This window comes from Sciurus vulgaris (assembly GCF_902686455.1).
Source record: "Sciurus vulgaris genome assembly, chromosome: 5".
NCBI classification, from domain to species: Eukaryota; Metazoa; Chordata; class Mammalia; order Rodentia; family Sciuridae; genus Sciurus; species Sciurus vulgaris.
This window is the reverse complement of record NC_136465.1, coordinates 106,744,722-106,756,948: the sequence shown is the minus strand read 5'-3', so window position 1 is coordinate 106,756,948 and position 12,227 is coordinate 106,744,722. Positions and strand designations below refer to the sequence as shown.

The 12,227-nt window shown below is 33.0% G+C and overlaps 1 protein-coding gene across 1 annotated transcript; it reads left to right on the top strand.

The window, feature by feature from the left end:
* The first annotated feature begins 1,438 nt into the window (after positions 1-1,438).
* On the top strand, positions 1,439-11,997 carry TWF1 (twinfilin actin binding protein 1). The gene is made up of 9 exons (XM_079140516.1): positions 1,439-1,575; positions 3,133-3,210; positions 5,223-5,401; positions 6,573-6,668; positions 7,767-7,871; positions 9,499-9,624; positions 9,886-10,036; positions 10,207-10,328; positions 11,597-11,997. Exons 1-9 carry the CDS (start codon positions 1,449-1,451, stop codon positions 11,765-11,767), a joined length of 1,155 nt encoding a protein of 384 aa, XP_078996642.1. The 5' UTR covers positions 1,439-1,448; the 3' UTR covers positions 11,768-11,997.
* Positions 11,998-12,227: the final 230 nt, after the last annotated feature.

The window sequence follows — 12,227 nt, the reverse complement described above, 5'->3', positions numbered from 1 at the left end:
TTATTTCAAACTACTGTGGAAAATAAGTATTTTGGTAGAAAATAAGCACTTTCTGGAGGATCCTAGAGTGGTCCCAACTTAACTCAACTTCCTTCTTCTTCAGGGCTAAGCATATCATGGTCCTTTCTAAGCATGAATATGGGAGAGTCTTTTTTTCTTTTTCCCCTACTCTTCAGTACTTTTGAGCAGTGCCAACTTCCTTAAGCAATTTTCCCTAGTCACCAGGACATGAATCAGCCAAAAAATTGCAAGTGAATTCTGCAATTTTTTTCTCTGCTCAACAATGCAATCAGAACTGGTAAATCAGGGTGAACCATTGTGTCAGGAAGAACTCGGTTATAATTAAATGCTTCCCTTTGTTTTTAAATCCAAACAAGTCATGAAACTCAGATTAAATTTTGTTTATTCCTGAATACAAGGATTTGTTTGAGGACAAGTTTAATAACAAGTAACAAAATGTAGCAACCTTGTGTGCTGTGGTCTCTGTAAGGAAAACCTCACCGATCAGCTTAGTAACTAATGTAAAATACATTGTATTCAGAGTGATTTTATTAGTAACTAATGTAAAATACATTGTATTCAAAGAGTGGTCTTATTAATTTATACTTACATTGCTGGTCTGAACAGTATTTGTTCATTAGTAGATAATCATTTTGTGTATTTTTTAATCCAAGGCCCTAAAAACATGATCTTAATTCATACCTAGGAGTAGTAGAAAAGTTGTATAAACAAACACTAAAATTATCTTTCAGAAACGAACAGTACAGAGAATGAATTTTAATTAATATATGCTGTTGTCATACAAATTATTTGAATAATTGTCTAAGAGACTAAAGGGTCACTCTAGAACAGAGCAGTATTATAGTTTCCTGGGGTAGAACTGACCAAAGAGGAATACTCAAGTCAGCTAATCTTTTCATTCTCAGTGACTGCATCTTTTGGGAATAAAGAGAAAGAAGAACGTGGTTTAAATATGCCCAACTGAAAAGTCAATAGTTTGAGATTAATTTAATTTAAATAGCGGGGAAAATAGATTAAAAAGACCTTCTTATATGTTAATTTTCATTTTTAAAAGGGGGAGGGGCAGGAAAGGCCTTTTTTTTTTTTTAACATCTTACGGCCTGGATCACAGGAAGAGTAAACCAAGAAGGAGGTTGTGTACATCATCTAAGGTGAAAATGAATGCTATTAAAATGGTCATTTCCACTTTTGAGCATCCCTCGCAGAGCTAGCGTGCAGCTGGGTCTGCAGCGGGCTATCCTGCAGACTCCGCCGTACTTCCAGGCTGGTGGAGCCAGAGGGGCGATGGCAAGAGACTGAGGGTACTGACCCCCGGCAGGAAGCCGGGTGCCGGCGAGCGGGGGCGTGGACCTGCGGCGGGCGGCAGGGACGCTTGGGGTGCAGTCAGCCTCGCGGGGCGGGGCGGGGCGGCCGCGGGTCGCGGGTGGATGACGCACCGCGGCCGGCGAAGGACCCGCCACTTCCTGGAGCCGCCGGCCGGGGCCGCTCGCTGCACTCAGCGCCGGAGCCGGGAGTCCGCGGCCGCCGCCATGTCCCACCAGACCGGCATCCAAGGTAACGGCGCCCGGCGCGGCCCGCGGGGAAGGGGCTCTCGGGAGGGGCCCGGGAGCCGGCGGGCTGCCACGCGGGGAGTGCGTCTTGCGGATCGAGCGGGCCCCGGCGCCTCGGGCGCTCCAGTTTCCCGGGTCCTCCCGGCCTGCGTCCCTCCCAGCCCGGGTCGCCGCCACGTAACAGGCGACCCGCAGTTCGGAGGAGCGAAGGAAACGAGTCCGAGGCGGCTGGTGTGAAGGGGGCGTGCCCTCCACGCCCCGACTTTAGTCCAACTTTCCCCCTTTTTATCAGTCTGGGAAGAGCTGGAAGAGTGGAGGCGCCTGGGGCTCCTTTCTCTGTCGAGCTGGGCGAGTTTTCTTTTCACCGTCAAAGGAGATTGTTACAAGATTTGATTGTAAAAAGAAACGTATCAGAATCTTTCTTACATCTGTAGGGTGCTCCCCAAACTCCGCATTTTCTTCCAAATGAGAGCATAGATTATGTTAAGAGAATCCCGAGGATGGGTGTGTTTTGGTCTTTTCCTAGGTATTTCAGGGGAACTGAAAAAGTCTGATCTCTGCCTTTAATCATCCCGTGTGAACAAAGTGCAATTACTGTGTATCTGACCTCCATTATTTCCTGGTTTGAAAATGGGCAGCCTGGAAACGCTCACCTCATCAGAATCAAATAATATGTCCCGGGGTTACTCACGATCTCTTAATTAAGAGTTCCAGTATAAACTCAACCTTTTCCTGTTAATAGGCAATGAATCCTTCCCCCAGATGTACACTTAATTGTGTGTGTTATTCTTAAGGGTCTTCTGACAATTCACAAACATCTAGCCTCATGACACACAAGCAAAAAGTCTCAGTTCTAAACGCATTGTTTTATTTGTCCGCATTAATTTTGATGTTTAAATATGTAGTTATTGACTTTCATGCCTGGACCTCATAGCAAGCACTGCCTGAAGCGTCTTCTTGCTGGTAACAGACAAAACAGAAACGAAATTGAAGTTTTAAGAGGTGCAGAAAGGTTATGTTATTGTGTGTTTAATGAGTTTAACTTTTGGGGAAATACAAGAAAAATATAAGAAGCATAAGATCTAATACGTGTTACTGGCTTTTTCTTTAATCAGGATAGAGTATCTGATACTGTTATTTTTAATGGGTATATACAGAGAATGAATTGATTAAAAAAAGCTATCACAAGCTTTGAAATTGAACTAGAAGAGAATGAAAAGTTTTCTACATTGTTCAAACAAGTAATAAAAGTGTTTTTCAAAACAGTCATTTATCCATTATTTGGTTTGAGTACCTTCAATATGTTCACTTATGTTTTATTTCTGCTGCAGAATTATCTAGCTAAGGCAGATTGGAATTAACATACTTTAAACATATTAATATTCATATTTCTTAGCTGTCAATGCCCACTATTTTATGCCTTTAAATTTTATAATACTGATAAAAGGATGCTCCAACTTTTCCTTTGAATTGTAATTTATTTTTTCATTATAATTAGATAGCAAAATAAATACTTCTAAGTATAAAAACTAGGTTTATTTTTCCTTATCTTTCTCCACAGCAAGTGAAGATGTTAAAGATATCTTTGCCAGAGCCAGAAATGGAAAATACAGACTTCTGAAAATATCTATTGAAAATGGTTAGTTATACTTTTTAAAGCATTTTGTGTTCCTGGACTATTAGGTGTTATATTTTAAATTTATTAAGTGTCATCAGTAATTTGAACTATAAATTAGTATGAAGCAAGTTCAAACCTTCACTTAAGAAGTTTGGATTTCTCATGTTTTGTGCAGGTTACTAAAGGTCCCTGGTTTTCTTCTCAATTCAGGGAAACTCAAAGTTTATATTTAGTGTAACATCTTTCTTAGACTTTTTTGTGTCTCAATTTTTACATCACTATCCATTTCTAATGTCAATGGAAAAAAGGTAGTTTGTGAATTATTATTTGGTCAAGTTTGTTTTGAAGTACTCTATCATTTTTTCCATCTGATTGCAATCTGTGCTACAGGTATGATTACCTTTTCTTGTTTCGGTCAAGTACTGAGAATGTAACAAACTCTAAGTTGACTTTTTAAAAATAACTGTATAAACTGGGATAATGGTTAGTTTGGGAGAATTTTCTAAACCAGGTAGAGTTGAATTTGTACAGTTCCTACTATAAGTACTTGATTGTGACTATGTTAAGATATATTTCAATGACCTACTTTTTAAAAATACTTTGAAATATTTTGCTTTGGAAAAATAACTTGTTCTCTCTTAAACTGAAAGTAAATCTACTTTGTTTTCCATGTTCTGCTTGTATATTGAAAATACCAGATCAGCTGTGTGCAGTGACACACACTTATAATCCCAGCTACCCCAGAGGCACACTCAGGAGATTCAGGCCAGCAGCAACTTAGCAAGACCCTATAACAAAATTGAAAAACAAACAAACAAAACGGTTGGCGTATAGCTCAGTGGTAGAGGGCTCCTGGATTCAGTCCCTAATACTGCAAAGACAGAAAAACAAAACCAGAATAGTTTATAAAATCTGCATTTGTTCTATAGATACTACAGCATTCAACAGGAATAAATGTATACTGTAAAGCAGCATATTTTAGCAATATTAAGCTCAAATTTTAAGTGTTATTACTTTCAAAATAACTAGTTTAAGTAACTAAAGAAAAGTTAAAGTTCATCTAACTAGCATCTCTTCAGAAGGAAAACTATTCCCTATGTCATTATTATCTGGGTTTTTTGTTTGTTTTGAGAAAAAAATTCCAAAGAATAAAATTATAAATACCTATATCTTCCTTCAAATTAAACTAAATATTTTATAATACTTGCTTCAAGCCTTTTTTTTTAATGAAATATTTTTCAAACAATTATTTATTTATTTATATGTGATGCTGAGGATTGAACCCAGTGCCTCACATGTGTCAGGCAAGCAGTCTGCCATGGAGCCACAACCGCAGGCTGCTTCAACCCTTTTTAAAGTCAATGTTATAAGTTTAAAAATTTTTTTAATTTAATGATTTTTTTTAAAGTTTAAGGATTTGTGCAAACTATTTTTTACATGTATCCCTAAATAAAAGATAGTGCTCTTTTGAGTTTTTTAAATTCACATAAACTACGTACTATCTTATTCTGCATCTTTTTCTGTAAATGTTATTTTTATAATGCATTTTTTATAGAGTGTGTGTGAATCCTATTAGAATGTTTTCATATGACTCTGCCATGTATCACTTGTTCATTTTTATTGATGAGCATTGAGGCTATTTCCAGTTTTCACTGTTACCGTATAGTGCTGTAGTGAATACCTTTGTGCATATGTGCAAAAAATTCTATGTGAAGAATACATCCACAATTTTACTCAGTTCTGGCAGATAGAAAGGGGCTATACCAATTTATGCCTTGAGGCAAATTTTAAATCTGGTTTTATTTAATATTTCTTACAGTTCAATATTAATTTCAGAAATGCTAATTTTAAGCAGTAGTATAGTTATTTAAATGTATTTTTTGTACTTTATAGCATAGACATTCTGAAAGAAATATAATCTATCACTGTTATTTAACCTTTAAACTCAACTGTTATGATCATTTGTGTATGTTTTATTTTTAAATTGGTATTTCAGACCATTTGTTCGTCTTTTTAAAAATTTCTTTTCATAGAGCAACTTGTGATTGGATCATGTAGTCAACCTTCAAATTCCTGGGATAAGGATTATGATTCCTTTATTTTACCTCTGTTGGAGGACAAGCAGCCATGTTATATATTATTCAGGTTAGATTCTCAGAATGCCCAGGGATATGAATGGATATTCATTGCATGGTCTCCAGATCATTCTCATGTAAGTAGTTTTTTGAGTCTGTTTTCCATTAAGTGCTAGAATTATTTTTCTGAAATATTTTCAGGTCAAAAGAAGGCTAATAAATGGTAGTCATTTCCAATAGATGGGAATGATTGATCATGTGGATAATTCTTAGACTGGTATTGTGGAATGAGGAATAATAGATTCATAAATTTTGTCCTTGAAATCAAAAGGATTATTATTGATTTAAAATTTTAAAATCTGTGACAATTGTAACTGACCGTGCCTCTGAAGAATGATGCTATTTTGCCCTGAGAGTAATACTTGTAATAATTCTGATAATTAATTGAAGATTAAATTTTGTTAATATTCATAGATTGTTAATGGTTATCATTCAAATGATAGGCATGTACACTAATAAATATTTCTTTTAGAAAGGTTGGTAGTAGACTGACTAAATAGATGAAATTAATATATGAATACTAACTAGTATCTTAAAGATTGTCAGGTTTCCTATTAAAAATTAATTTTTAAAGCTATCTAGATATCATTTGCAAAACATGATCCCATCTTAATTTTACATAATCTCTCTAAAAGAAATATTGGGTTTTACCATTTAGAATTATGAAATTATTTCTGGATTATGAAATTATTTAGGATTAGGAAAACTAGTTAGTCGTTAACTTCAGTAGCTTTCCATAGATACTAGTAAACTCTTCCATAATAGTATGTATTGTATTTCTTTTCATTTCTGTGCTCCTCATAGAATGGTGAGTAAGCCATGAATGTTTGATTCTTAGAAATTTCAATATCTGATCTAGCTTTGAGAAAAATGACACTATCTAGGTTACTTCATTTCAGTATTTATCTCCGCATATTTTAAAATATTTTTAAGTAGTGTTTTTTACTTGGATTTCAATTTGTACTTTAAAAAATTGGTAATTCTTTTTAAATTTTTTTTCCACATAAAAAAATGTGACATATTATAATTTGAAATATACCATAATAGCCATCGATAGTTTGGATACTCATGTTATGATGGTTATTAGTATACATATTCTTTACATATTATAAGCTTTATAATATGAACTTCCACTTTACCTATTTATTTTTAATGTGCTTGAATATTTTCATATATTAAAAATTTGCTCTCCTTTGTAATGGTGTGTTTTCATCTATAACTTCTAAGTAAATTTTCACAACTGAATAGGTTCGGCAAAAAATGTTATATGCAGCAACAAGAGCAACTTTGAAAAAGGAGTTTGGAGGTGGCCACATTAAAGATGAAGTATTTGGAACAGTAAAGGTATAAAACTTATATGTACATGTATATAATTTTTTTTTTCTTTAAGAGATAAGGTCTCACTGTGTTTCTCAAACTGGTCTCAAATTCCTGAAGCAATTCTCCTTTCTCAGCTCCCTAGTAGTTGGGACTTCTACGTGTGCACTACTGTGCCCATCTAAACTTACATTTTTATGTGGATTCTTGAGGTTGTAAATAAAATAAGAACTCCTAGGTAGCGGGTGATTGATAGGAATTCAGATTGGTAAATCAGTAAATAAAATGATAAGAGAGAAAATGTTGTATTTCATGATATGTAAGTTAACTCTAAAGAATATATAATTTTGAATTCATAAAATTGGTACTATTAAAACATACTTATTCTTTTGAAATGTTCACATGGCAAATTTGTATATTATGCACATACACACAGATTAAGAAAATTGAAATATATTTTTAATAGATTTTTTTCATTGTCATTTGTTCATAGCTTTTCTGATTCATAAAGCAATATAATCTACTAGATAGCTCAAAAGAATAAATGGGACTACGATGCTTGTTTACCATTAATTGTGAGTTGGGCTGGTTTCTCATTTTTCTTTGGATTTTTTTCTTCCAAATCATAAAATTCTTATGATGTGTAGACCTCTTTGAAGTATTTTTTTCTTTTAATATCAAAACTGTAATAATGTCCTATGAATAATTATAGAGAAATTATGTAATTATATTAATATAGATTTTAGAATGTTAATTTTTTTTTATTTTTTTTTTATTTTTTTTTTAGAATGTTAATATTTTTTATTGCATAATGATTGGACAGTTATTCCTGGATGAGTAATTAGAATTGTTTTATATACTTGAATCATGACCAGCATCACCACCACCAAATTCATATAAAAAATATAATCACTATAAAACTTCAGGAAATGAAGAATAGACACTCCCCTTAAATTTGAAACCTTTAAAATAGAGAATTTAAAAAAGAGAAATAAAATTCTTAATGCTATTTATTTTTATTTCAAATCTTTTCTAGTAAATTAATTGTTTTGCTTTTCCTAAAGCAATCTTGCTCTGATTTTATTTCCAAAGAATACTGATAATAGTTAATTTCTATGCTTACAGGAAGATGTGTCATTACATGGGTATAAAAAATACTTGCTGTCACAATCTTCCCCTGCCCCACTGACTGCAGCTGAGGAGGAATTACGACAGATTAAAATTAATGAGGTAAATTACAACTTTGAAATGCTTGCAAGATTATAAGTGTTTCAGAATATCCTATTTTTAATTAACAGATATGATGGTAACTAGAGAATAAAGATATTAGGTCGGTTAGGTTTATTCTGTTTAGTTTGGAGTTAAACTTGTGTGGTCAATGCCTTTTCATTAAAAAGTTAAATATTAAGCTTCACATCAATTTACTAAATAGCTTTCTCATCAAATGTACATGTTGTAACAATAAATTCTTCCTGTTAGAAATAAAACTGTTGTTAAAACTCTGTACTTTGATTACTGTATAAATATGGGAAGTGTGTATTGCAAAGAATTTTATATCTAATAAGGTTGCTTAAAGCAGTTTTCTAAAGTTGTTTCAGAGAATAGTAAGGGTTAAAGAGAAAAAAATAAAAATGCTATAGAATGTACAAGATTTCTATAAGCTTTGTAATTCACTTCTATGAACTTGGATGGAGATAAATGTGGAAGATTGTTATTTGAGTACTTATGAGCATATGAGTCAATAAATTTCAGCCACATTATAGTTTATCATATTTTAATGTGTTTTCTGCAGCCATTCTGATTGAATATTGGAATTACTACTGTATTTCTACTTGGATTTTATAGAAAAGAACAAGTAGCCCAGTAGTTTGAGTAATGGATGAATAGGGATTGGTTTGGAAAATGGTTAAATATCATTAATATTAAATTGGTAGCAAGGATCTATCATTATATTAACTCGTTATTTGAATAGGGTTTTTTTATGTGATTTTTTTTTTTTTTTTTTTAAAGTTTGATAGTTTGTTTTATTCCTTGCAATCAGAACCCAGAGGATCATATTGGGGTATGCATTTGGATATGTTCTATGATGTTTTCATTATCCAGTATCATGCTGTAGAATCTCCATTCATTTTTTTAAAAAGTAAAATTTGTATTTGACTTTCTGATGAAACACAGCAAATGAGACTCTTATCCTAGCTATCATTTATGAAGTGTAAAAATCTTAAATATGTTTATTGAAAGCTTTCTTGAAAAATCCTCCAATCCATGCACACTCATACTCTTAGTAAAGAAAACTCTAAGTCTGGAACTTCTGCAGTAGTATAGCTTGTTGAGCTGTGTTGTGTCTTTGCATATTGTTTGTACTCCTTTCAATTCAGTGCATGGTGTTTGTGTTGTATTTTATGTCCAAGAGAACCAAGTAAATTTCTACACATAGTTTATGATTCATAAATTCATCAAGTAAAAATTTGTATCTAAAAGGTTGATCTGGTGACACTTTAAAAAGTTTATATATCTCATTGAAATTGTGCCAAACCAAGCACAGTGAAGATTAAAGAGAACAAAATACAACAAATTCCCGCTAAAACTGCATACTTACTCAAATATTCACTCCTAACATTTTCATAAAGATGTGTCAGGGACTCTGCATGTCAACCAAGTGCCAGTGGACCATGAACAGATATGAAAAGTAATTTGCTTTTTAAATTCACAGTGTTTTAGGCATTAATCTTAATTAGTTATAGGTTGTGAAAGGGTTAAATGATGCTATGTTATAGGTGTTGGGTTTTCTCATTTTTGCCATAGGACACTGCTAATTGCTAAAGTTTTACCAACCAATTGTATCTATCATACTTAGGTACAAACTGATGTGGGAGTGGACACTAAGCATCAAACACTACAAGGAGTAGCATTTCCTATTTCTCGAGAAGCTTTTCAGGCTTTGGAAAAACTGAACAACAGACAGCTCAACTATGTACAGTTGGTAAGAGATGCATAATGGTTGTTATGAAGGTCTACTCTTTTTGGTAGTTTACAGCTTATATAAAGTTTATTTTCAATGAACTTTAAATTTTTTAAATTTGCTTCTTGATTATTGTTACTCATTTTTTAAAATTACAAAAACTATATGTATTCATTATGAAAATGTCAAATAATTCCGAACTAAGTTCTCTGTATTATGCTTTTTTATTATAAAATTTTAACTTAATGTCTTTAATGAACATATCTTTTTTCTTATTGATAGGAAATAGATATAAAAAATGAATTTATAATTTTGGCCAATACAACAAATACAGAACTGAAAGATTTGCCAAAGAGGATTCCCAAGGATTCAGCACGTTATCATTTCTTCCTGTATAAACATTCCCATGAAGGAGACTACTTAGAGTCCATAGGTATATGGTACCTTGTTTTTAAAGTGTTATTTTCACTTTGCTTATTGATATTTCAGCACTATATTCTTATTTATTTCTTGCCCAGTGGGCTTAGTTGTAGTTTTATGTGATTTATGTACTTGATTTAATTGGATATGCTAATTGTATTTGTTATTATTTTTAACTTACAGTTTTTATTTATTCAATGCCTGGATATACATGCAGTATAAGAGAACGGATGCTATATTCTAGCTGTAAGAGTCCTCTGCTAGAAATTGTCGAAAGACAGCTACAAATGGATATAATCAGAAAGGTAGGCTCACCTATTTTAAAATCTTTAGTTTTTTCTTGTCATTTTCATGTAGGACAAGATACATTATGAGTTATAAATGAAAACATTTATTTTTAATGTTCTTACCCTGAATCGTTAGGGTATCCTATAAGTGCATGGAGATAAACTGTCATTCTCATTTATCTACAGATCTGCACTAATATGGTAGCCACAAGTCATATATTGCTATTTAAATTGAAATATAATTGCATGTAAAATTTTAAATTGAGTTTCTTAATCACACTAACTACATTTCAGGTACTCATTAGCCACATGTGTCTATTGGTGACGCTGTTGGGAGGTATAGAATTTACAGAACATTTCCATCCATTTAAAAAATTCTGTTGGACAGTGCTGCTGGAGCTACATACTTTGGATTATTTCTGGACCTCTTATTAATACAGAACTACAGTCTCAATTTATAACTGAATCTGGGGATGGCTGGGAGTCATTCCAATTATTGAGGAAGGAGGTGTTTGGCATAAACATTTGAGTTTTGGAAACAAAGCTACCAGTATTCTTAAATTTATTTTGTTCAATGCAGATAAGCCTGGAGGAAAGGTATGGTTTATTCTTGAGCCCTTCATCTCTTAAAATACAGGTCCTTTCAGACTACCATTGTTTTAGATATTGAGCCATTTGAGCCATTAAGATTGTAAGAATGACTGTACTATGGTTAACACCTTCTACAGCAGGGCTTGGCTGATTTTTTTCTACAAAGGATCAGATAGTAAACATTTCAGGTTTGGCTACAAATATGGTTCCTGTCACATGTTCTGTTTGTTCTTGTTTTTGTTTTTTACAACCCTTTAAAAATTTTGACTTGGGTTCTGTTTGGCCTGCAGGCCAGTTTGCCTACCATTTGTTCTAGCATGATTTCAAGTGAACCAAGAGATGAAGTAATGAGTAATGTTTCTTGAGTATAAAATGAAACAAAGCAGAACAACTTGAGCATATAATAACTGGCTTCTACTTTTAAACCTACTTAAATAGGAAAAGTAAGAGGAAACCAAATAGAAAGTGATTATAGTTGGATATATAGTTTAACAACTCATTTAGCAATACTCTGGAAAAAAGATGAAAGTGAAACAATTTACATATATGGTCCTGGATTCTGTTTTCCTGAAATGGGTATTATGCATTTGCTTATGAGCATTCACACATAAAAACTGGCTTTTTGCTTATATTAGGTTTTGAATGTTATGCTGTTTTAAATTGTGTCACCACACTACTAATTTCCTCTTTTACAGATCGAGATAGACAATGGGGATGAATTGACTGCAGATTTCCTTTATGAGGAAGTACATCCCAAACAGCATGCACATAAGCAAAGTTTTGCAAAACCAAAAGGTCCAGCAGGAAAAAGAGGAATTCGAAGACTAATTAGGGGTCCAGCTGAAACAGAAGCCACTACTGATTAAAATTGTTGTATTAAACATTGCAATACTAGTTTTTTAAAAGTACAGCTTTTAGTACGAGAGAACTGAAATCATTCCATGTTGACAAATAATAAGGAGAAAAATTGTACTTTTTGAAAAAAATAGCACTTTTCACTTCTGTGTGTTTTTAAAATTAACGTTATAGGAGACTCATGATTTCTATTTTTGAGTTAAAGCTAGAAAAGATTTCAACCTAGTAATGTTTAATTTTGCCACACTGTTTTCATAGACTATTGATTCCACACTTTCACATAATTCTTAAAATTTTATATAAATGGGCCAGTTTCCAGAAAGTCTGATGTCTTAAAGTGGGATCTACTTATATTACTCTTTGGTGAGACATCTGAATTTTTTTTTTTTGTTTTTTGTTTTTAGGGGAAGCAGAAAGACCTTAAAATATTCATACTATTTGATAAGTACTTAAGGACCAGGTTAGATTATT